At 43.2% G+C, this 26,640-nt stretch overlaps 1 protein-coding gene across 13 annotated transcripts in view; it reads left to right on the top strand.

The window, feature by feature from the left end:
- The window catches only part of LOC137376020 (prolyl 4-hydroxylase subunit alpha-2-like), a 132,929-nt gene extending 116,186 nt beyond the window's left edge, over positions 1–16,743 (top strand). For 10 of the 13 annotated variants that reach the window (XM_068043943.1, XM_068043940.1, XM_068043946.1 and 7 more), the window contains 3 exons: positions 7,614–7,682; positions 9,163–9,259; positions 13,448–16,743. In XM_068043943.1, the coding sequence (XP_067900044.1) occupies positions 7,614–7,682; positions 9,163–9,259; positions 13,448–13,518 (237 nt within the window). In that variant the 3' untranslated portion in view covers positions 13,519–16,743. Of the gene's footprint in view, positions 1–2,476; positions 2,608–4,751; positions 5,852–7,613; positions 7,684–9,162; positions 9,260–13,447 lie in introns of those variants that run through there. The other 3 variants (XM_068043952.1, XM_068043949.1, XM_068043951.1) reach the window with 2 other exon arrangements.
- Positions 16,744–26,640: the final 9,897 nt, after the last annotated feature.

Here is a 26,640-nt window from a genome sequence, read left to right as displayed (position 1 = left end):
AGGGAGAACTTGCAAACTCCGCACAGGCAGCACCCAGAATCGAACCCGGGTCGCTGGAGCTGTGAGGCTGCGGTGCTAACCACTGCGCCACTGTGCCACCCCAAATTTCTTTGAATTCTTGTATGTTCAGACAATCCAGCTGCACCCTTGGTTGGGTGACATCACTGGCAAGCTTTTGCCCACCTACTTACAGCCTCACTGGTGAAGAGGTCGAGTTGTTGCTATTGCAACTTCACTTCAAGAGGTTATGATGAAAATGAAGTAATTCTTCATCTGATAGACGATCTTCGCCGCACTTTTAAATTTCAATCTTTCTCCATTACAACTTTTTTTAAATCTCTTTAATGCTGCTGTTGTATTCACTGCTCCTCAAGCACCCAAATTCATTATCTTACAGTCCGCCTGTTTTACAGTTAGTCTCATTTGACTCATTCTTTCTCAGAAGCTCAAAAGTGATGGAACTCCAAACCACTCTCAGTCTTTTATTCCTCCTACAGTTGTCAGCAATTTAAAAGCTTGGAGGAGGGGTAACTTTCAATGTAATTTTGGTGTGGGGGAGGGTTGTGAAAAACTGCTACTTGTGGACCAGTCTTCTGTTGACTTCAATGGAAATAAAAGTCAAGAGTGGTGAATCTTCCACCACCAGTTTATCACAACAACAATTTGTATTTATATAGCACCTTTAACATAGTAAAACATCCCAAGGCACCTCACAAGAGCCTTAGCAAGCAAAATGTGACACCAAGCCACATAAGAGACATTAGGACAGGTGACCAAAAGCTTGGTCAGACCAGATAGGTTTTAAGGAGCCTCTTAAAGGAGGACAGAGCAGCAAAGAGGGAATCCAGGGAGGGAATCCTGGAGCTCAGGCCCAGGCAGCTCATATCAATGGTGGAGCGGTGGAAGTTGGAGACATATACAAAAGGTCAGAATTGGAGGAGTGTAGAGATCCAGGAGGGTGTGGGGCTCTCAGAGTTTACAGAAATAAGGAGGGGCAAAGTCATGTAGGAATTTTAAAATGATGAGCATTTTAAGATTGAGGTGTTGCCGCACCGAGAGCCAATATATCACCCGCCACTGAAGTTGAAAGTTATCCTTTTGATGTCACTAATCCTGACTTCCTGATTGCACTGTATCTTCCTGTTCAATCCTGGTGGTATCCTGCACTAAGAACCCAGACCTTTATTTTCTCAATGAAAAATAACTCCTCCCATTAACCCTTTGTGCTGTGAATTGTTTCATTGTCAGAAGGAGATGAGAGAAAAAGATTACATAGAATTACAAAGATTAAACAGAATTTACAGCACAGAAACAGTCCATTAGGCCCAACTGGTTTATGCTGGTGTTTATGCTGTACACAAATCTCCTGCCGCTATGTTTCACATAACTTTATCAGCATATCCTTCTATTACTTTCTCCTTCATTACTTATCTAGCTTTCCCTTAAATGCATCTATGTTATTGTCCTCAACCAGCACCACTGCAAAAGACTTAGGAAGCACTTTGGGAAGCAATGGGTTAAGATGCCCACATTAAGCTTTGCATTTAGTTGCAGTTGCACAGATTTACAACAAAGATACCAGTTCTAGTTGTTTTTTATTCCGGAAGTTGAATGTAACCACTTGAAAAAGTCCATGTGCTGGTTCACATTCTGCAGAAATATATAAATATCACAATGACTCTGTGTTGCCTTCACTGGTGTTAAACCTGCAGTTGGTTTGAATGCTGATAAAATCAGACTGCTTAAAGTTCACCTAGTCAGTCTGCCCTTAACCTGTGCCTTTCTTTATCCACATTTGCCTGCCAATATAGAGGAACCAAAGCACACTCTGCAATTGTAATTTGTTGTGTGGCAATCCCTTAACTGAGGCCTAGCTTGTAGAATAAGTGGTTTTCTTTTCCATTTTCCACTGTCTTTTCCAGAAGGTGCTGACATTTGCAGGGCTAGAGCTCCACGATTCCAGCAGCCCTTGTAGGAACGGTCATGTGCAAATCTAGACAGTTATCAGCATCCTGTTACATAATGGGAAAAGGAATAACAGATACTGCTCTCGCACTTCCCAGCCAAGCAGTGCTGAGCCCAACTACAGCAACTTAACTGTTGCTATAATCAACTTAAATCAGATACTACAGCAAACAGTCAAGACCTTCAGAAAGAGAGATTTTTTGAAATTAAGGTTTAATATCCATCCATCCAATGCAAGCTGCCATTGTATTCAGTTGCTGTGATGTAAAGGAACATTAATAATATTCATGCTGAGGCTAATGTAAATACTCTTGCATTTTAATGTTACTGGATTCCAACTCCTGTAGCCTAATGTTGGCCACACCAGAAAATGCCATTCAGCTCATAATAGGAACACAAAATGCCCATAGTTAATGAGAGTGAACTGAAATTCCGATGCAAGCTGTTGCCTCATTTCCTTGTTTTCAGTATGGTTAATAATAAAAATAGTTTCCCTTTTATCTTCCTTGAGAATCGACGTCAACTCCGCACTGCATCCTTCGAAAGGGAAACTCAAGTGGAATTACCCAGAAGTGCTGTCTTTTCCCAAGAATGAACATTCTCCCAACTGAAATAAGCAGAATGTGGTGGAAGATGGCCCTGGTAATTGACTCTTAACGGCTTTCTGGTTGAGAGGAAGATACATTTTCCTCCCATACTACTGAGCTGGTGATTCAAGTCATGCAGGGTGAAGCACTGAATGATTAGTTGTTAGTGTGTCTGATGTTAAATGGTTACTGTTAAATGTACAAATTAATTTACTAGAATGGTTCCAAGGATGACGGTTTACAGTTACGTGGAAAGACTGGAGAAACTGGGGTTGTTCCCCTTAGAGTAGAAAAGTCCAGGATGAAATTTGGCAAAGATGTTAAAAATCATAAGGGTTTAGATAGAGTAAATAAAAAGAAATTGTATCCACTGGCTGAACATCAATAATGAGAGGGCACAGCTTGAGGGTAATTGGCAAAAGAACCAGAAGCGACATGAGGAAAGACTGTTTCACATGATTGAGGGTTAGGATTTGGAATGCACTACCTCATAGGTTGATGGAAACTGATTCAACAGTAGCTTTTAAAAGCAACTTGAAAATACTTGAAGGAGAAAAAATTGAAGGGATATGGAGAAAGAGCAGGGGAGTGGAACCAACTGGATTGCTCTTCGAAAGAGCTGGTGCAGACTCGATGAGCCAACTGGCCTCCTTCAGTGCTGTACTATTCTATGATGCTATAATTCTATTATTCACCTCCTCCCACCCCCCCCCCACCCCCACCCACCTCTGGTGGTTTCTTTAAGGCAAATTTCTTCTGCTCCTTCTGAATGAATTCTTCTTGGTTTAGCTCATTGTCCACTCCTTTCAAGTCAACCAATACTCCCAGCAAATTGAAGGCTGAGCAGAGAAGAATGCCCAACAGTCAAGTAAGTAGAGCAGCATAGTGTAGCATAAAATAACAAGGAAACTTAAAGTTTGGTGAGCTTAAGCCACTTAATGAAGTGTTGTATGCCTATTGGCATTGGTGGGCAGAGTTGCTTAGTGAACTCAATGCTGGTGTAAGCTTACCATCCCCATTGTCTAATTATGAGAGAGCATAAAGGTGATTGTGAGCAAGTCACAACGGCAGGAGGAGAGGGGATTACAAACACCCTGAATGGTGGTGACAGAAAGTCAAGAGCTGGTGAAGCAAGTCGGACAAAAGGCATGCAGTAATTGGTGTCCAATTGCCAGGAAATTACTCCATATCAGCTGTATTTAGCAGGCATTTCAACTTTGTGATCCCTCCTTTAAAGTTTTGGACTCTTAAATTCTATTTTTGCATGATATTTGCTGGTGTTTCTGAGAATGTGCAAAATAACATCTACAGTGTACTTTGTCATCGGGGCTATAAGCTGATTCTGATTTGATCATTTTTCTTATTGCATGTTTGTGCATCAGTACCTGTGGCTTCTTATGCCCAACATGTTTAATCCTTTTTTTTAATGTCATTTTGCATCTTACTATCTTTGTGCTGAATTGATACTGCAGCGGTGGAGATAAAAAGGCAAACAGTAATTGCTGGAGTCTGGCCAAAAAAGCATAGTGGACAGCCAGCATCTGCAAGGGAATGATAGGTTAATGTATTGGATAGCACCTGCCATCTGGTCAGCAGTCCTTTTAAAGGACTGACCTGAAATATAAAGGGAGGAGGGGAAAGGAGGACTGCAGGTCAAGATGAAGAGTTGACATCCATTTTCACAGAGAGGTAGGGTCGGATTTTAACTCAAAGTCCATTCGCTTAATACAGAGTTAAAGTCAGGCTCTTAGTGTCAGTCAGCTTCCCTTCTGTTGTGAGGCCATGACTAATTCACACCTTGCGGCTTGTCTATGTATATCAACAACTTGCATTTATATGGTGCCTTTAAAGTAGAACGACATCCCAAAGCACTTCACAGAAATATAATTGATGGACATTGGCTTGGAGGCAAAGAAGGAGATATTAAAATAAAAGGAGATATTAAGATGGTTACTGAGACAGTGGGGGCTTGCAAACTGGCCCACCCAAGTCCCATAATTTGGCCTTCAAGATCTAAGCAACTTGGTCTTATTGGAGCCTAGATTCCTTATTTGCAGGCTTGTCTCATTTGAGTGTTGTGGGTATAAAGGTCTGGGAAGAGCTGTTCTCATTGGTGGACGAATCCTGAATCAAAAATGATCCCCTTTTGATCTATACCTTTTCTTCTCTCCCCTCTTGGTTCCCTTGGAAACGTCCTAGCTTATCTTCAGCAGTCCCATTAAGGAGCTCTCCGGTTTGACCATGCAACTTCTGATAAAGACTTACCACGAGCAACTAACTTAAAAGATGCCGTGCTGACCATTCACTGTGCTTTCCTAGTACTTTCTATTTTCAAAAAGTGGAGGATAAACGTCGACATAGACTGGTTTCCATGTTACAACATTTATGTATTCTGAGTAGAATACTGCAGATTTATATTTTGAAATGCTGTGGTTTTATTGTAAAATGGACATCATTTTTAATCATAATGGGGAAACTTTCAGGAAATTTTTCCCAACAACCGTTAATGGAAAATGCACAGAGTGAATGCTAGATAATTGTGACCTTCCTTTGAAGTGGGGCCTTTGCTTAGGTACTGAAATCATACATTGTGCATCTTGACAGTCTCTACCAATATAATTACCCTTATGAAGGTTAGTTCAATAGATGGGATGAATAGACTATTTTTTTTCTCACTGCGTGGAAAGGTCCCATCAAGGGGTGTTACTGCAATGTTGTTTCAGCACTCAGAGTTATTTGTTTGTATAATCCTTCTCATGTTAAATGCAGAAGAGCTTCTTTGTGTAATGTCTAGAGCTCTGTTGTCCTGTCAGATTTCACTGGCTTTTCTGTTGACTGCTCTCTGCCAGAATTTGCTATATCTGTTTCATTTCATTGTGTCATGCTTTTAAAAAATGCAGCATTTTAGAAATTTTTTGTCATGTTTATAATTTCAATATGCCTCAAAGTATCAGAAAAGTGTTCCAAATGCCCAATGAATTTATTTTTAAAAGGCTTTTTATTAAATTAACAAAGCCTACATGGGCTATAATAAATTACAGGTGACATTACAAAGTACTTTCAGATCCATATCGTGTGGATTATAGTAAACATCTGTAGAATTTGTTAGCATTACTTATTGAAGGTTGAGAGGATCAGAACTTCTCTTGTGCAAAGGGAGCCTAGGGCTGGGCGATGGGATGGTGGATACGGATAAGAATTGTGGAGAAAGTCATTTCTCTGCACACTGATGTGATGTGAGGGTTCTCTCTGTATAATGTTCATTGAATTTAACTGAACCAAGCACTGGCCTAAGCCCAACCATCCTTCCTTACAATGGTCCAGCTTGTCAAGCTTCCATATGTTCACTCTGAACACTGGCCAAAGGTCAGTGTGCCATTTAGTGGCAAGTACCATGTCGGTGCAACCAGTATTTAAAACCTCAGATTGTAAGATTTTATAAACCATTGAGTCGATAGCATTTGTGTGGCTATGTCTCGGAATTATTCTTAGGTACTAAATCACGTTTTACTGGAAACTCAAGCCATGTTTGCCATAGCCAAGAGAAAACATATTAACATATGTTCTAGTTCCAATTGCATAGGTCTGTATTTAAAAGCTTATTACTTTTAGGCTAAAATTCCAAGAGTAAGGGAGAGAAGCATTGATTTGGGTTCATACTTCTGACCAAATATGTGAGTCCTACTTGTGTGCACACACACTCATTTCATGACAGCAGTGGTTTGGCTGCTGGTTAGTCTGGCCAGATTCCACGTGAAGAATAGAGACGTGCAAAGTACCTGCAGCTGCCCTTGGAACCATCTCCAGCAAGGACTCAATGTCTTAAGTAAAGGGTAAAAAATAAACTGATGAGGAAGAAGAAGAATTTAGGATGGTGCATAGTTGCCATGTCTGTGGGTGATGGGAGTTTATCCATCTCTCCACTGAACTCTCAAGCCTAGCTATGCTGTTGTGTGGGTTTACAGAGTGGAAACCAGGCACCTCTCCACTTCGTAAGCTAAGGCGAAGGGATAGGATCTTTGCTGAGCCACTATTGCAAGTTTCCCTAGTACCCAACAGTAAAGGCCTGCTACCCAGCCCGAATCCGACAGGACCCGCGACGTGTGTCGGGGTGGGGTCAGGTTGCTCTTCCGGGTTCGGCATTCGGGCTCCGGTCAGGCCGCGTCCGGGTCGGGCCCGGTCCGGGTCGGACATACAAGGTAAGTATTGCTGGTAAGTGTTAAAAGTAAAAAAAACCTACCTGAGCTGGGAGTCCAGGACGTCAAGGAGGGAAACTCTGAGTGTGTACAGTGAGCAAGTGAGCGTCTCTATGATGTCATCACCCTCATTTTGCAGCTTCCTGCAGATTGGGAGTGACAAGGTAGGTAAAGGGAACGTGTTCCGGTGGTCGGGTCTGGTTGGGCGCGGGAAAAATTGGAGAGACTCGGGCCGGGTCGGGCTCGGGTCTGATGTGGTTCTGTTGGGCTCGGGTCCGGATTTTTTTCCCTGACCTGAGCAGGCCTTTACCCAACAGGGCCATGACAGAACCCTGCAGCGGTATGCCTGCTCACTTTCTGAGTCACAGGAGATGCACCAGGTGAAGCGAAAGGAGATGGAGTGGTGAGGGGAAAGGGAGGGATAAACAGGAAGATTCATAACTACATTTAAAAAGAGTGAGAAAATTAAACAGAAAAAGCACTGAAGATCAGTCAATATCTAAAGGAGAAAGATAGGATGGTTCAGCCATGGCCCTCCGTCAGAGAGTCAAACCAAAACTGAGGACCTTTTTAAGAGGAGAGATACAAAGGCAAGAGTTTGAGCTGCATTCTCTGAGTCATTTGCTAAATCATGCTGTCATCTATTGTTTTATACATGTTGCTTTTGGTGACATTGTCTGTTTGCAGCTTCAGTCTCTGTAACTGCTGGGTTATGTTGCATCAGCTGCATGCGTTTAACTTAAAAGTGCTCGTTTCAAACCAAGATTTCCTTGGCTTCACCTGAATTCATTTAACATGAAAGCAGCCTCTCTAAAAAGTCACTTGGCACAATGTTTACAAATCTGTTTGCAATTCTGTATACCAGATGAGTGATGTCCCAGCAGGAGGAGCTACAGTATTTCCTGACTTTGGTGCTGCCATATATCCAAAAAAGGTAACTGTTTACACAAGCTTTTCATTGCCAATTATTGTTTGTCTTGATTGAGTGACGAGTGATGAGATAATGGTGTCCTGTCAAGTCTGTGAAAAATTTGCCTGGCTATAAACATTTATTCTTCCTTCAGTAACAAAAGTAAAAATTCTTCGGAGCTTTCATACTAGGCCTCAGCCTTGTAAAGCCTGTCACTAAATTGGTTCTTCAAAAATGTCCATCTCCTGATAAACCTCACCCTTCAAACCTGGGTTTCTGCATATACCCAAGGTTAGAAAGACCGTCATCTGCCACGTTAGTATTACCTCAGACCACTCACAGCCAAAAATAAAAGTTCATGCGGAGATCTGGGAAAAGCAGAAGGAATGACAAATCTTTAAGTTTGTGTTTTTGCTACTTTAAGATTAAATCTAGAAAGTGAATAAAAATCATTGTTTTTCTTCAATTGCTAATCAACCGAATCAGTGAGCATTTTGGAAGAGAAGCTGGTAGATGGCCAGTTACTGATTCAGGTGTTGGGATTTGATCTTAATTATTAAGTAGTGGGAATACAGACCTTATAATACCAAGGGCAGTAGAAATCTGCAGGTTGCACGCCACCCTCCCCAAACACACGCAAAAGGTTGTGAATGCTTGTACAGGTGAAATATTCAAGACTGGGATCAATAGAGTTTTCTTAGGTAAGGGTAATAGTACAAAAGAGGGTATAAATTGCAACACAGATCAGCTATAATCTTATTGCATGGTGGAACAGGCTGAATGGTCTACTCTTGTTCCTATTATGTTTGAAACCAGCTCACAGTTGTAAATAATGGCTTTTAGCAGGTTAATCCGTCTACTGCCCATTCCATAGAAAATTCTTGCAATGAGAAGCTTTTTTATGTTGTCTGATGCAACATAAATGAGGTGCATGGAGTTCAGTTGACTGACGATCTCAAAACAGGTTTATTAAACAGCTATCTAATATATACAGTGCAGAGCTAACCATTTACAGGACCTGCCTCTTGATGTTAGTTACTTTGTAAGACTGGCATGTAGTCACACGACTACATCCTGGCACTTATCATAGTAATATCTTAAAGGTGCATTACTCTTAAAGCAATCACATAACAACTCTCAGTTCCAATGCCTGAGCTGGGTTGGAATCCAAACCCCAAAGATGAAAAGAAGGTGTGTAAGCACTTGCTGCTGCCATCCATATATTGTGGAAATGTTACTTCACCTCCCACACTGTCTGGGATAGTTTTGAATCTAGTCCCTAGCAATGACAAATGAGTACTCCAGCACTGCATTGTTCATTAGATCAATAAATTGTTCAATTTCCATAGTGTACGGGGAATTGGAAACCAATCTAAACCCCTTCATTTTTAATCTTTAAAAAAAGAGAAGTACAGGACTGCTTCACCTTTACTCATGAAAAGCATTTTATCTAATACATTATAATTTTAAGGGGACAATTTGAACTTTGTTTTGTTATTTTCAGGGGACAGCAATCTTTTGGTATAACCTTTTTAGAAGTGGAGAAGGTGATTATAGAACACGGCATGCAGCCTGTCCAGTATTAGTAGGAAGTAAATGGGGTAAGTGCGTACACGATATAGAGATAGATATATATATATAATAGCCATGTGCCTGTTTATTTATTGCATTTTGTCATGTAAAGTGAGTGAAGATAGATGGTTGTTTCTGTTTACATGTCTATACTGTATCTTGTGTTCTGTCAGAACGTACATGTCTTTTTTGTTTAGAAAAGACCAGTTCACTTTTTTTTGGTGCGTTTTATTAATGGTTATATTCAGGTGAGGGATGTCTGTGCTCGGTAATTAAATTTTCTTCCCGTCTTTGGCACTCAGTGACAATATCAAACGCTCCCAAGTCAGATATAGGAAAGCCCAAGTACAGAGTAAAGCTCCCTATCAACCCCAACAATGTGCCTGAGATCCAGCCTCGAGAACATTCCTGATTTGATCAATATATTTTTCTTTTCCAGTGGCGCAGTGGTTAGCACCGCAGCCTCACAGCTCCAGCGACCCGGGTTCAATTCTGGGTACTGCCTGTGTGGAGTTTGCAAGCTCTCCCTGTGTCTGCGTGGGTTTTCTCCGGGTGCTCCGGTTTCCTCCCACAAGCCAAAAGACTTGCAGGTTGATAGGTAAATTGGCCATTATAAATTGTCACTAGTATAGGTAGGTGGTAGGGAAATATAGGGACAGGTGGGGATGTTTGGTAGGAATATGGGATTAGTGTAGGATTAGTATAAATGGGTGGTTGATGTTCGGCACAGACTCGGTGGGCCGAAGGGCCTGTTTCAGTGCTGTATCTCTAATCTCTGTGACCTCTGAGTGAAACGGACACTCTTGGGCCCGTTTGTGAGCACTTTCCTGCCATGATCACTCTACCCACTTGTACTTTACAGGTTTATCATCAGTTGACCCTTGGTAGCTCATATGTTTTTTTTTCAACCAATCATGTAATCTGGGCATCACTGGCAAGGCCAGCATTTGTTGCCCATCCCTAATTGCTCTTGAGAAGGTGGTGGTGAACTGCCTTCTTGAACTGCGGCAGTCTGTGGTTGTAGGTACACTCACAGTGCTGTTAGGAAGGCATGTCACTGTCCTGAGAGGTGAAAAGCCAGTGTGTCGTTGGGAAAGCAAATGACATGTTCGCCTTTATTGCAAGGGGATTGGAGTACAGGAATAAAGAAGTCTTCTTAAAATTGTTCAGGGCTTTGGTGAGACCGCACCTGGAATACAGTGTGCAGTTTTGGTCTCCACATTTACGAAAAGGTATACTTGCAGTGCAGTGCAGCGAAGATTTATTAGATTGGTCCCTGGGATGAGGGGGTTGTCCTATGATGAGAGGCTGAGTAAATTGGGCCTATATTCTCTGGAGTTTAGAAGAATGAGAGGTGATCTAATTGAGAGACAAGATTCTGAAAGGGCTTGATAGGGTAGAAGCTGAGAGATTGTTCCCACTGGTCAGGGAATCAAGAACACGGGGGCACAGTCTCAGGATAAGGGGCCAAGCATTCAGGACTGAGATGAGGAGAAATTACTACTCAAAAGGTTGTGAATCTTTGGAATTCTCTACCCCAGAGGGTTGTGGATGCTCCATCATTGAATACATTTAAGGCTGGGATCAATAGATTTTTGGTCTCTCAGGGAATCAAGGGATATGGGGAGCGGGCAGGAAAGTGGAATTGAAGCCCAAGATCAGCCATGATCATATTGAATGGCGGAGCAGGCTCGATGGGCCATATGGTCTACTTCAGCTTCTATTTCTTGTGCTCCCAACAAAGATGAAAGGAATAATTCATTCTCAGGATGTGAGCATTTATTACCTATACCTAGTTTGATGAAACTGAGTGGCTTGCTAGGCCAATTCACAGGGCAGTTAAGAGTCATATATATACCAGACCAGATAAGCATGGCAAGTTTATTTCCATAACGGACATAACTATCCAATAGCTTCATGATCATCTTTATTGTGTCATGCCAAGTAAAGACATAGCATATCATATTCCTACTTTTAACGTATAAACTTTATTCAATGTGGAATCTTTGAAAATGACGTCTCCTGTAAAAGAAAATGGACAATGTGCTGCATAATGGCCACCGAAGGTCAGATGACCTGGCCTGTGTATTCAAACACTGTTTCACTGTCTCAAAAGGACACATTCCAGACGAAGAGGTTTCGACTACACCCATCCTGGAACCATCAAGTGATATTGCTGAATTGAATGGATTTCTTCTAAGACAAAGAAGGTGTGAAGTAGACATATCGGGCTGAATTTTACGCTGCCCCAGCGGGTCAGATGCTGGCGTGGGGGAGGATGGGGGTGGCATAAAATTGAGTGGGAGGCTGTGGGAGGCCTACCCGCCCCACACCCGCCTCCAGTCAACTTTACAGCAGTCGGTCAGCCATGAAGGGGAGGGGACGCCCGCCCGCCTGAGGCCAATCAAGGCCCTTAAGTGGCCACTTCATGGCCACTTAAGGGCCGTTGCCAGCCTCCATGGGTATTTTACCCATGGCAAGCGGGCGTGCTGGGGACGTGAAAGACCGTCCAGTGATAGCTGCCAGCCTTTCCAAGCGCCGGTGGGGGTGGGGTGGCCATGGCAGTCGAGCACAGGGTGCCTGATTGAGGGCCGCCCCCACCTCCCAACCCACCCCCGGGACCCAAGAGGCGCCCCCCCCCCCCACAAATGACCACTCTAGCCTCACCAGGGCACGACCGATCTCCCTGGTGAGGCATGTCCAACTTAGCTTTCCTCCTGACTCCATGGTGTTGGCTGGGCTGCAGTCCCAGCAGTGGCCACTGCTCACGGTGGCGCTGCTGGGGCTAAGAGCTGCCGGCCCACTGATTGGCTGGCAGCTCACTGAGCCGAAACTTCCTCCCTCAAGCAGGTGGAAGTCCCGCCTCGGGACAGTTCAAGCCCGGGGGCCCGTAATATGCGGGACGGATCCCTGGGCTAGGTGGAAGCAGGTTCACCACCGACTTTTGCATCAGTGGTGAATTCCCGTCTGCCTAAGGTAAAATCCAGCCCATCATAACAGAATGACACTCATCCAGACATTAATGGATGTCTAGGGATTCCACATCCTGGTCCATTGTGTGGTCACACCAGGGAGAAGGCCATGAGTCAGTTACCAGAAATGCTAACATGATGAATTCTGACCTTAAAAGGTCACCCTCTGGAGAGAGAGGGAAAGATCACAGCAACATCACAAAAAAGCCAAGGGCTGCGGAAAGATCCAGACTAAACAATAACATGCCTGCTGCTAATTGTACACTTCAACTTGGTGCAGCAGAGAACTGAAAGTGACCGCCACCTCCAGTCTGAAATCTTAATCACCAGAAATCAACAAGTTCAAAGCTACAAACACCCAGGCCTGCATCTTTAAAAGAGACTGTCCTACTTAGAAGATTCAACAGGTTTACCCTAAACCATGAACACCTACCGTACCTTGAACTCTTACCCTTTACCTTTTCTGTCTATCTTCTCTTGAGAGTGCATGTGAAAATGAATGCATGCATGAGTGGTGTTGCAAACATTTCGGGGACTGAATATTGTTCAATAAATAATTAATCTTCTGTTTTAAACCTACAAGAAAACCTGTCACTGTCTGTTTATTTGACAAGTAAAACACTCGGGTTAACTCATCATTTTAAACAAAACACTTATACTGTAGATTATTAGTCCAGTAACATAACCATTACACTACCATACCCATCTCCTCATGTTCCTTCAAAGATCCCTCAAGGGACTCGAGTTAACTTTGCAATGATATCGCATTACTTATATGAATCTGTAGCTTTGTTGGGTAAAGGGAGGGTTCAGTAACAAATGGGCTGCCTCCAAAACAGATCTCATTGTCTTGTAGCAAGAAATAAGGAGCATCACAGATGAACCTGACATCTGTGTTAAGGTTAGTTTGTAAAACCAACCCATTGACATTAGCCTTTCACAAATTGACTAGGAACGAAACAGCCAGGAATCCTGGCTTCCTGTCACTCACGTATTTTCCCAGGGAGCAGCTTTCTCTCTACTTCATCTGTCAACTGTGTAAGTAGTGGCTGAATACACTCTCAAAAATAAAAATGGCCACAATGATGAAATGCACCATTGAAGGAAGAAATATGGGTCAAGATTAATGTATTTTCATTTTTGGAAGGAATGTACAGAGACGGATTATAAATTACAATTCTTATATTAGATTACGATGTGTGGAAAACCTTTAACCGCTTGTTAACTATTTTGTTTCATTCACAGTTTCCAATAAATGGATCCATGAGAGAGGACAAGAGTTCAAGAGACCGTGTGGATTGACAGAGGTGGACTGATCTTGTGGCTCATGCTGTTATCACTCTTTATACCCTTCTCTTTTATCAGGACAAGCAAACAATCAGGATTTGATTTTTCCCCTTCAAGTGCCAATCACCTCATGCATTCCACTTTGATCAGATCATCACTGTTATTTTCATTCCATTTGATTTTATTTCTTCCCCCACTCCTGTCCCCAAAACTACACATACTGTGGCACTCATGGAAAAAAAAACATTCTTATGGTATTTTCAGTTGGTAGGTCACTGCGTACAAGAATGTCATTCATCCTAAATGGTGACAAGTTAAAATACTTGACCAGAATACTCCTGTAATTCTCTCTGAAAGAAGACAACAATGGGGGAAGAAATGGTTGAAAATATCAGAGCATTTGTTCATCCTACTGACTTACAAATTGGAACAGAGAAAAATGTGCAGTTTGGACCCAACGTTCCTCCACATGGATGCAGCTCCATGTTTTTCCCATTCTTCACACCTCAGTGATGCCTTTCCTGGGCAACCTCTGCCATTTGAGGTGCTCAAATCCTTTTGGAACACTTCAGTTAAGGAGAAGATTCTCGTGAAAACCGTTTGGTCATTCAAATTTAACTTACCTACTTACATGAGGAGGTTGTCATATCATGGTTCTGTCTGCTTATTTTCACCTTGATCTATTCAACAGACTTCATATCTTTTTTCAGTATCTGATTATAATTTTATTGTCATACACTAATCATCTTTTGCTAAATTGCAGATGTTGAGTTTTCTCTCTCAGCATCCAAATTAATCCAAATCTCTTCCAAATTGCAGTAAGACTAAAGTGCAAACAGAAAGTGTCCAACCAATTTAAGTTATTTCTAGTGACAATCTTAATTGTTTCCCTGAGAAACTCCATTGCACTGAAAATGAGTTCTGGCTCAGAGGTTGCTATGTAGCAGCCTAAGAAGTCCCACTGCCACCTTCTCAGGGCAATTAGGAGGAATAGGCAATACATGCAGCTTTGTTGGTGTTGCCCACATCCTGAGAACAAAAGGAAAATAATAATTGTGCTCAGTGGTACATATTAACCTAATAATTTGGTGGAAAAATATCAATAACTAAAACTTGAACATGAATATTTTTGAGCAAATTAACACAGGTTCATGCTGGGAAAAGGATACAACCTTATACAAAGTCTATTTCTGCAATGTTCCTTCTTTCCTTAGCACTTGACCTAACACATGGAAACAAAAGCTCATAGAGCCTCTCTCAAGCCTATAGAATTAAGCATTAACAGAATTAGATGTGTAATTAAAATTGCAAAATGTTTATTAATGACATTCAGGCCATCTGTTTTATTGTCCTGACCTCTTTGGTATGGTGCCAGGTTGGCCATTTTAGAATCAAGACCAACAGAGTTTAAACTATCCCATCATGCTATTGTTAGAGCAGCATAGCAGGTCAATTTTAACTGTTCCCACCAGGCAGGATAAGGGCAGCAGAGGTCGGCCATCTGTTTTGAATACTGCCTGCTTTATCCTTTCCATCAGCTTCATTGAACCAAAGAGGTTGCTACTCAGACTGAAGAAAAGTGGGAAGTGGTGTACCATGAGGGTCGGCGCTGGAATCACTGTTGTTCACCATTTACAGAATGCGTGTGCAATGGCAAATAAATTTCAGTACAGATAAATGTGAGATGTTGCATTATGATAGGAACAATAAGGAGGCCTCAGACTGCTTGGGAAAAGAATCCAAATTAGGGAGAGGAGCAAAGGGATCTAGGGGTACGAATACATAAATCACAAAATGTAGCGATGCAGGTTAATAAGGCCATTAAAAACAGAAAGCAAAGCACCAGAGTCCATTTCTAGAGGGATAAATTTGAAAAGCAGAGAATTAAATGAGGTTCTGACATTAAATTTGGCCAGATCTCCACATTACCAGGCTTCCTGGACCCTATAGACTCCCCCAACAGCTCTCCCCCAACCGCACCAGCAGTACTGTTGGCTCTGTGCCTTCCCACAAATATCAGGGTTCATGTTTCCATTTTTGGGGAGACCAAAACTAGTGGTCATAAATGTAAGATTAATAATAAATTCAGTAGGGCATTTAGGAGAAACTTCTTTACCCAAAGAATGATTAGAATGTGGAATTCTCTACCACAAGGCGTAGTTGAGGCAAATAGTATAGAAGCATTTAAGGCGAGGTTAGATAAGCACACGGGAGAAAGGAGTAGAAGGATATGCTGAAGGGTAGGATGAAGAGGGGTGGGAGGAGGCTCATTTTAGAGCATAAATATCTATTTGGCAAAATGGCCTTCTACTTTTTCTTTTATTTCTTCATGGGATGTGGGGGTCACTGGCAAGGCCAGCATTTATTGGCCATCCCTAATTGCTCCTGAGAAGGTAGTGGTGAGACTCCGTGATTCTGTGCTGTAAATTCTATGTAATTCATTCTCTGCCAAGAAGGGACAGTTAAAATTGCCAGAATAACTTAGTTTTACAGAAGAAAAAGTATATGCTGGAGCCGAAATGGATTCTGCTGCTGCAGATTCTTAAGGATAAACATTCTGGTGATTCTTTCAGTTAAGAAGGCCGTAGCTAAGCCACATTTTAATAAGTCCTATCTCTCCCTGCACTTTTGTATATGAAGCGATAAAGAAACTAATGCTTCACTTCTTGGAGGACAAGATGTTAAGTGAGCACATGACATTGAATTTATAAATCCTCTTTTGTGTCTCCCATGTAACTGAACTGGAATCTGTAGAAACTAATAGATTTAATGTGCCTGTAATTTCTAATCTTCAACAGTTGAATAACTCATCTTAATCCCTATACAAGTCTGAAACCAATGTCAATTATTTCTCTCAGTCCTTCCTCTTGTGTATTTTGGCAATCGAACTCACAGAATCACAAAATTGCCTATGTTACGTTCTCTATGCTGTTTTTACCAATTTCACGGCCAAAGATTGGGCAGTGGGGGTGGGAGGAGAGATTTTTTTCCCCCTACCTGGTTAGTAAATTTGGTTGGGTTGCTGCAATTGCAGAATATTACTGATATGATTTCATTTGCCTTTTTACCTCTGGTGTTTTTGTTGGATATATTTTGTTTACAGAGTGGTTTTATTAACTTTAAAAAAAATCTTAATTGTGTTTTAGTACTTTTTGAATGGAGCACAAATGGCTCAAAGTGACTGGAGGAAGTTGTGGTCCAATTGTTTACTGTGCTAGGATGAATGAATAAAGTAAGAAAATCAGATCAATGGAGGACTTGTCTCTGGTCTTTTCTGTACTCCTCTAAAATTTATTTCAACCCAGTAATTGATGACATGAACCAAATGCTCTGGTAGTTGAGCACATCTTTCCAAATCAGCGGCCTTGATTTTAAGCTGGCAGTGGGCAGTTAAAATGAGGCCAGTCACTTACTGCCTCTGATCTGGCTGCCTTCCCACTGGGTACTGATATTAACCTGCTAAATTGAGCAAGTGGAGTCTTTCCTGAAATATGCAGACTGGGTTTCAATGATGCCTTTGGGACCCGAGTGCAGTATAAGTCAGAGGCCTGAGCTCGGAGCAGTGACTGCTTCTGTGTCAGGCCAGACCTGCCAGGAGATGAATCATGGGGCAGAAGAGAGTTAGGCAGATATTTTTGGAAATGTTATTTTAGCTTTCCAGGAGGGGCAGGAGTGTGTCACATCTCAGGCTGAAGGGGATCACACTTGAAATCACAGTTGTAACTTTAACTAAAGATTTAACAAGTGTTTTATTAAAGACTTCTGTAGAGTTCTTGCTTACTGAGGTCACTGTGGCTTTTGCTATTTGACCTTACAACAACCCCCAAGTCAGATGTTTTCCCCAAAGCACAAAGCTACTTTCAGTTTCCCTTCCAAGTACCATATATTCTCTAATACTCAAGGCCACATATACAACCATGACATTCCTCCCTTATCAGACCAAAACATGTCGATGATTTTTGAACATAATCACAACACATAATCTTCATATCATTTTGGTGGTACCTTCTTGCGCCATGGTCTTCCTGTTTGTCTCAGGAACTCCGGTTACCACATCAGGATCAGGAAATGTCACTGGCCCTGCTGGAACAGATGTTTCTTTCTCTGGATAGCAAGCTGTCTGCATCCCAACAGTATCACTGGCTTGGATATCTGGATTGCTGGATGTCAGCTTTGCCTCAGCTCCTACATTTGGTTCATCTGCTGTTGTCTCTTGCACCATGATACTTTTTAACAAATGAAGAATTTCTGTCATGCACTACTGCTTCTGCCAACTGCACAGTCATGCTGTTTCCCTTCTTGGCAATAATCGCATATGGTACTCAGACTCTCCTGTGTCAGCAATACTTCATCACCTGGCATAACATCGGACTGTCTAGCTCTCCTGTGGTCTGCGTAAAACCTTGCAGCACCCTTTTTTTCAGCATCATGATCTCGAACCTCCTGATCAACTCTAATGTCCCTCAGCTCTGTTATCTTGGTGCGTATTTTGCATCCAAAAAATAACTCAGCTGGGCTCTTTCCCATTGTCATGTGTGTAGTTGCTCTATACATGGCCACATATCGACAACAACATCTCCTTCCAGGCTTTACCTCAGCCTGAGCAATCCTCATCCATTTCTCTAAGGATTGGTCTTGTCTTTCCACTTCCCCACTTGCCTGTGGCCATTTAGGTGTTACTCTGTGATGGTGAAAGCTTGTGACTTGCATGTAATCTGCAAAGGTCTGTGAATTGAATTGTGGCCCATTGTCTGAATACAATGTGACTGGTAGACCATGCCTTGCAAATATTTCAGTCAATGCAAACACTGTTTTCTCTGCCATTGTAGACTTCATTACCACATACTCATCATAATGGATGTAAAAGTCAATCACCACTGGTATAGACTCTCGTGATGGAAATGGACCTAAGAAGTCAACTGTTACATCCTCCCACAGTCCAGCCGGTAACAGTGTGCTTCTGGTGGATTGGGTCTACTGACAAGTTGATATCCATGAGTTGTTTTGACAAACTGTTCCACATCTTTATCCATCCCTGGCCACTTACTTTGGTTTATAAGTTTTGTTTAGTACCAACTGCTCCTAAGTGACCCTCATGATGCTAGCATCATTAGTCCAGGCCCAGGCTTTCGTGGCACTACAAGTCTGTTACCTCTAAGAATGCACTTCCCAATTATGCACAGTTCATCTTGTATGATAATGTATGCTCTGAATGGACAATTCTCCAAATTTCCAGCTTGGATTCTCTATCTGATGTCATTTAATTCTGGATCTTTGATTCTCTTTCAATCTCTCTACTTGTCATTGCTGTCAGTGTAGCATTAACTGGCACAGACCACACGAATGATTCAGCTTCCTTCTCTAGTGAAGATCAGTGTGTTTGATCCTCCCTCAGTAGTCCTGACAGCAAATCTGTAATGTTCCTCTTTCCAGCAATGTGGACCACCTTGCACTTGTACTGCTGGAGTCTCAAAACCCATCTTTCAATTCTGGAAAAATAAAATAAATGCAGATGCTGGAAATCTGAAATAAAAACAAGAAGTGCTGGAAATACTCAGCAGGTCTGGCAGCATCTGTGGAGAGAGAAGCAGAGTTAACGTTTCAGGTCAGCGACCCAGTTCTGATGAAGGGTCACTGACCTGAAACGTTAGCTCTGCTTCTCTCTCCACAGATGCTGCCAGACCTGCTGAATATTACCAGCATTTCTTGTTTTTATTTCAATTCTGGCACACAGTTTGGATTTGGGAGAATAAATCATCTGTATTGGCTTGTGATCTGTCATTAATTCAAACTCGATGCCAAACAAGTATGCATGGAATCTTTCACATGCCCACATCAATCCTAGGGCCTCTTTCTCCATCTGAGAATATCTCCTCTCCACATCTGTCAGAGATTGCTCACATAAGCAATGATTCTCAAGTCCTCAGCATGCATTTGCACCAGCACTGCTCCTAATCCTACTGGACTAACATCTGCTATGACTTTCATTGGTGCTTTTGGATCATGGTATCCTAGCTTGTCAAGCTGTCTTTCAAAGCTTTGAACAGTGCTTTCTATTCTTCATCACATCTAAACCATTCATTCTTTCTGGTCAACTTCCTCAATGGATTTTGTGATTCACGTGCCTCTGCTATTGCTTCTATCTTGTCTTTGGCAGGATTGATTCCACTGTTCGTGAGTTTATTCCCCATGAACTTTAGCTTCTTCATGCCCAGCAAACACTTGTCTGCATTTACTGTAAGTCCTGCTGACGGCAATCTAGCCAACACTAATCTCAGCCTCTCGTCATGTTCCTCTCTATTGGCTCCATGAATAATGATGTCAACTGAGATATTGGCTGTTCCTGGGATCCTTTGTATTACCTTATGAATTTGGTCAATCTCTGGTGCCGCATTGATGCCAAACAGCAATCTCTTGTATCTATAAAGTCCACAAAGAGGGACAAAAGTAGCCACCGTCCTTGAATCAGGATGAAGCTCCAGCTGGAGGTATCCCCATTTTAAGTCTAATTTGGAGAATACCTTGCTTGTTGACAACTTTTGAAAGATTTCATCCACAGTGGGAATTGGGTGATGTTCTCTCATTTACCTGTCGCACACCAACACAGAGTCGGATGACACCAATTGGTTTAGGCATTATCACAACAGGGATCACCCACAGTGTTGGTCCTTCAACTGGCTCTATGATGTCTTGGTCAACCAGTTCCTTAATCTTTGCCTCAACTTTCCCAAGGAGTCCTATGTACAGGCTGAGCTGCAGGCTTCACATTCTCACCAATTGTTAATCTCACTTGGCAGTTGTACAACTTCCCAATTCCTTGAAACACTGGTCCAAACTCCTCTCGAAGATCCACATAGGATTTCACAGAATTCACTTTCGATCCAACGTGTAGGACCCCCAACGCTCGGTCAGTTTCTCTACTAAGAAAAGGCTCACCGTCCTCCTCAATCATTACAAATTCTGCCTCCACACTCCGATCCCCAGCTCTCATGCTCACAGTGTAACATCCAACAGTTTGAAGTGGGTTTTTTAGATGTGTAAGGATAAAGCTTTTTGACACATTTTTGAGATGTGCACTTGATTCTTTTTGTCTTCAGTTCCTCCCACAGTGCTCTGCTGATGACATTATTGTCACTGCCTGAATCTACAATAATGCTCACTTCAACTCCATCAACAATCACTGGAATTTCCTCATAGTCGCTTCCATTGGCAGAAAACATGTATTTATGATTGCTATTCGTGTCCTCACCCACTGTATCTTCTTCAGCTCGTGTCACAGTTGTACTACTTCCATCTCTCTTTCCTTTACATGGTTGGCCAGGCTTCCCATTCTGTTCAGCTTTGCATCTGCACTTCTTGGCAAAATCTCTGCCCCTACATTTTCTACATATCTTTCCCTTGACAGGGCAGCAATCATCTCTTCCATAGTGCCCCAAGTTGCCACATCTAAACACTCTTTCGCAGACTTTTGCTGTTTACATTTATGTGTACCTGGATTCCGTTGTGTCACTTGATTAACCTCAGATTTTGTCATGCCGATGGCAGAAACGGTACCATATTTTCATATTGTGAACTGGTCCTTCCACTGTTTTCAATGCAGCCACATTGCACCTCCGAGATTTAGAAGGAAGCTTTTAGCCTCCCTTACCCCAGCCCTCCTCCCACTCTTACTAATAGTGAACAGAATGACTACCCTCCCACCCCCACACCCCACAGATTATCTCCAAAACGCTCACCGAACCTTGCCTGACAGCTGGGGACTAAAACCATGGATCCCCAGTTGAAGCCTCCTGCCACCAAACTCCTGCCTGCTGGCTAAATTTGACCAGGTTCTGGAGCAACTCCAGGAAAATCCATTCAAATTCACATCCCAGTACAATCCATTTCCATCTCCACTTTAAAATCAGGGCCTGACAGTCCTAGTGGTAGATATTGGGCATTCTCTGCTTCCTGCTCAAGTGGTTTCTCAGCCAGGCTGCTAGCTGGCAATGCTTCCAGAGGGTCTGGGGAACAAAATGGATAAACAGTAATTGTCCTTAGAAATTGAGCCCCATGCTTCTCATTCACTTTACAGCCTTAATGGTGTCAGGATGAGACTCAGGTCCAGAACATTGGACAAAAATTAACTTTTAATTTTTATTACAAGTCTGTACTTTTAACAAAGAATAAGTAGCAAAGATTGGAACCTGTCCTTCACCAGGTCTTCCCTACTTGTGTGGAATCACATAGAATATTCAGCACAGAAATGGCTCAACTAGTCTGTGCTGCTATTTATACGTCACACGAATCTTCTCCCATTCCCTCGACCTCATCACATCCTCTCAGCATATCTTTTTATTCCCTTTTCTGTCATGTGCTCATTTATTTCCTTTCAAAAGCATCTAAGCGATTCATCTCAATCACTTCCTGAGGTAGCAAGTTCCAAACTCTGTCCTCTCCCTGAGTAAAGAAATTTCTCCTTATTTCCCTATTGGATTTACTTGTAATAAACTTGTAAGCTAAACCCTTAGCTTTAGATTCTTCCGCATCTACCCTGTCCAACCTATTCATAATATTGAAAGAACTCTTTCAGGTCACCTGTAAGTCTTCTCTTTTCGAAAGAAAAAATCCCCAACCTTTTCAATCTGTCCTGATAGCTGTAATTTCTCAGTTCTGATAGCATCCTTGTAAATCTTTTTTTCCCTTTCTCCAGGGCTTCCATTTCCTTTTTATAGTAGAGAGACCAGGAATGTAAACACAGTATAAGTGCAGCCTGACCAGGGTGCTATACTTCAACTGAGATCTGACAGAGCAGCTCTCTCTCCCCCTTCCCCAAGCCCCAAGCATCAATCTAACCTTAAATTCTTGGCAGTGTGTGCTTTGGGAACAGATGTGACCAATCTATTGCCATATCTGACTGTACCTGACAAGGAGCCAAGGATATGAACTGTGCTGCGGTTTTAAAAAATAAATCAATAAACCCTCGGTGGAATAAATGTACTTGTACGGTTCTTTTTACAAACTGCTGTCCAGTTCCACTTTCCAGTTCCAGTACCACCTTGGTGAGTGAACTTAGCACTAAAATCAAAACCATGTATAGTGCTTGGGACCAGAAGGAGCAAATCAACTAAGCCCAGCTATTGCCCAAATAAGTGATGTTTACATCTGAAATATAACCTCAAAAGTTGATCGTTGCAATGTAACCACATTGTATGTTTTAAGCAAAGTTTTACAACAGTGCTTGATGGGGCTACCCCAAGGTCCCTACCCACACACCAGGAATTTGAATTTGCTATCTGGAAGTTTTTTTTAAATATGGGGGTTGCTATGGCAACAAATGTTGTCTGGCAGCAAATGCATGCTCTGGGCCCCTTTCTGTTTAGCACGAGTGACCTGCGAACTAGAAAGAACACAGTGACAACTTATAATGATGGATGTCTCCCCAAAAGCTGTTTTCCCCTGGCTGGAGAGTCTCAGGACAAGGGGTCAGCCATTTACGAATCAGATGAGCAAAGATTTCTTCATCGGAGGTTTGTGAATCTTTGGAATTCTCTACCCCAGAGGGCTGTGGATGCTCAGGCGATGAGTATATTCAAGTCTGAGATTGCTCAATTTTTGGACACTAAGGCCAGGATTTTATCCCAGTGACAGGGGTCCCTGTGGTGAGCTGGAAGATGGGTGGGAGACACCGCCTCGGCCTTGTTTCAGACCTCATTGCACTTTCACGGTGGGCAGCCAAATAACTGCCCGTCATCAGTGACGTCATCCCTATAAGGGATGAGCTCCCACCTCCAGAGCTGCTGGCCAATCAGAGGGCCACCAACTCTGCAGTACCAGCAGCACCACCAGGAGTTGTGGCCACTGCCAGTATTGCAGGAGACCGAGAGAGGACAAAATGTCAGAGATCCCAGGACACAGGTAAGTGGGGTCAGGGTCGTTGGGGCCAGTCAGGCAGGCCCCGGTGAGAGGATGGGTGGTTGGCGTGGTTGGTCAGAGTGGGGGAAGGTCTTGCCATGGGGGCGGCCATCATCACCTGGAGCCCTCCAGGTGCCATGGATTGCCCCCAGAGGAGGAACCTCTCACAGAGCAGGCTCTGAGGCTACTAATTCTCACCTGGTACTTCCTCCATGTGACAGCTCTCCTCTAACTTCAATAAGATTGGAGCAGAGGAGGGAGGCTGCCTTCAAGTGGCCATTAATTGACCACTTAAGGGCCTCAGTTGGCCTGGGCGGGAAGGCTGTCCTCGGCCTTCCCCAGCCCGGACAAAGTGGCAGGGAGCCAGGACAACATCAGGCATACTGCCTTACACAGAGGGCTGGAAGGCTGGAATGCATTACCAGGTTTGATGATTGAAGTACAAAAGATGGGAATGAATTTCCTCAGGTCTTCTCTTTTTCCATTGGAGTAACATTGGCGTAAGTTAACACATGTAATACTCAGTGCATGTCAAAGTTTCAGAATAGGTTAAATAGATAGTTGAAGAAAAAAGGGATATAGGAACAGGGTGGATGCATTGGATTAAAAGTGCAGCTCATGTGGAGGATAAACACAAACAGGAACTGGCTTGACCAAAAGGCCAGTTTCTGTGTTTTAATTTCTATGTGAATAGGAAAGAAATTAGCTTTACATTCATATAATGCCTTTCACTCCCTGAACAATGCAATGGAGTGCTGGTCTAGATTATTATGAAATTTAGTGCCATGTGGCTTTGCACCCACAATTTTCTAACATAAAATCGAGTGTTACCATTGAGCTGAGGATGGTATCTAGCTTATTATTCTCCCCAGCTTTCTTAAGATACACCCATTCAAGGTCCCAGTAAGATTAATGAATGTAATATAAACAGCAGTGTACATCTAGACGTATTTAGTTCATGAGCAATGGGCTTGGCATTCATTGAATCGAGTCTATGCACAATTCAGCATATTATGTGAAGGTCATTTTGCCTGAGTCACAGTACAGAAATGCAACGTAACTAAACAAGCTTGTGATGAAAGCAAGGGCCATTGGGCCTACAGAAACTCATTGAACTCAGCAGTGACTCATGTTTCGCTCAGACGTTACTTTGCAACATTGCCTAAGACAATCCAAGTGCAGATGTTTGTGACAGCAAAGCATATAGGGTTAGATAGAGAGAGGTGGGAGGAGGCTCGTGTGGAGTATAAATGCCCGCATAGATTAGTTGGGCCGAATGACCTGTTTCTGTGCTGTTCACTCAATGTAATTTTATGTAATATCAGAGGCAGTGTGGGAAATCAGGAGCTGGCAAGATTTCCTGCCATTAAAATCAAATGCTTTGGTCTCTTGCAGAAAGTATTTGGCAAACCCAAAACCACACGGAGATTGTACAGGCTCACAGCAGGTTGAGGGAACATAGCTTCTGCTCCAAGTTTAGTTTTGGTGATGCTGAAAATTCTTCATTATTGATGTTTCCAATGCTTAGGGTACACAGTAAGTATAAAAACAATATTATGCAATTAACTCTTAGGAAGAAATAACTAAGTGAACAAGCTTCACTTTTGCATAAAAAAAGACATGTATTTGCAGGCACAAGCATGACAGAGCAAATAGTTCCTTGTGCTGTATGATTTTATGATTCTACATAGCACTTTTCATAACCTCAGGATATACCAAAGTGCTTCACAGCCAATGAAAACTGCTTGAGGTGTAGTCACTTTGGAATGTAGACAAATGTGGCAGCCAATTAATGCACAGCAAAGCCCCACAGACAACAATAAGATAAAAGACCAGATTATCTGTTTTTTAGTGGTGTTGTTTGAAGGACAATTGTTGGCCAGGACACTAGGGAGAACTCCCCTGCACTTCTGCAATAGTGGCATGGGATCTTTTACATCCACCTGAGAGAACAGACGAGGCCTCGGTGTCATATCCAAAAGATAGGAGCTCAGAGAGTGCAGCAATGAAGTGTCAGCGTGAATTAGAAGCTTAAATCTCCAGTGTGAGAAATGAATCCACAATGCCCTGATGCAGCGATAAAGGGCTGAATTGGGGTGGGAAACAGGAGCTTGGACCGATTCTGGGTGCCAAAACTGCCCCTGACGGGGGTTGGGGTGGGGGGGTGGGGGAAGGGTTGAGAAACAGTCACTCATTGGAATTTTGACCGGGGCGGCCCCTTAGTTGACATGAAGACAGGTTCCCTGTTTAATTAAGGGCAGCAGGCAGGCTCTCGAATCTGGAGGGCCAATCAGAGGCTTCCAGCTTGAAAGAAGCAGCCGTCAGCAATGAATGGTGTGTAGCTGAGAGGGCGTTTCAACAGGAGGTTTTATAACCTTTTTTAAAAAATCAATTAAAAAAAGAGAAAGCAGCCAAGCCACCACTGTAGGGAGGAATCCCTCTACAAGGTGGCCTATGGCTGCACCCATACCCAGGAAGGCAGGAAGGGCCTTTAGGCCTGCCTGAAGCATTGGCACCTCAGCCTGCCGCTGGGTGCCCACATCCAAAGAGCTGAACTGCCCTCTGCCACGTCAAGAAACTGGCAGCTGACAGGAATGTCCAAGACAGTTTCCCTTAGCAAGGGTCTTAACGAGCCTAATTGGTTGCCTGCCTCATGGGGGTGGGCAGCCCTGCTATGCCCCAAACCCACCTTCAACAAAATGGCCTGTGCAGTGAACGGGGTCGGGAAACAGGCAAGCTGGCTGGTTCCAATATTTTTGGGCCCTGTCTGCCTCTTTTCCTGACTTCAGCCAAAAATCCTGCCCAAGAAGACTATGGCTGGAATTCACGCACTCCCAGGAGTGGACTGGGAGGCGGAGGGTGTGTGCATATAAAATCAGTTTGGATGGACGGTTGGTGGGGGGGGGGGGGTGGGGGGGCGGTTCCTGTGCCTGTCGACTACCCACCCCCACTGGTATCTCACCAGCGGTGGGGGATGTGGCAGGTGGCCCGCCCACTTTTAGGACAACTGAGGCCCTCCTGATCGACCAGCCCCACTGGAACACGCCCTCTGGCCTCTTGATCAACCCGCCCCCAGCTGGGGCCTGGCCGATTAGCCCCAGCGAACCCCAACCCCACTTACCTGCTTCCAAGGCCGGTGTCCATGGTGCTGCTTCTCACTAGATGCAGTCCCAGCAGTGGCCACCGCTCCCACAGTGGCGCTACTGGGACTGAAGAGCTGCCAGCCTCTGATTGGACGGATGCTCTTGGAGGCGGGA

The sequence above is a fragment of the Heterodontus francisci genome, chromosome 12, assembly GCF_036365525.1.
Source record: "Heterodontus francisci isolate sHetFra1 chromosome 12, sHetFra1.hap1, whole genome shotgun sequence".
NCBI lineage: Eukaryota > Metazoa > Chordata > Chondrichthyes > Heterodontiformes > Heterodontidae > Heterodontus > Heterodontus francisci.
This window is presented reverse-complemented; position numbering and strand designations above follow the sequence as displayed.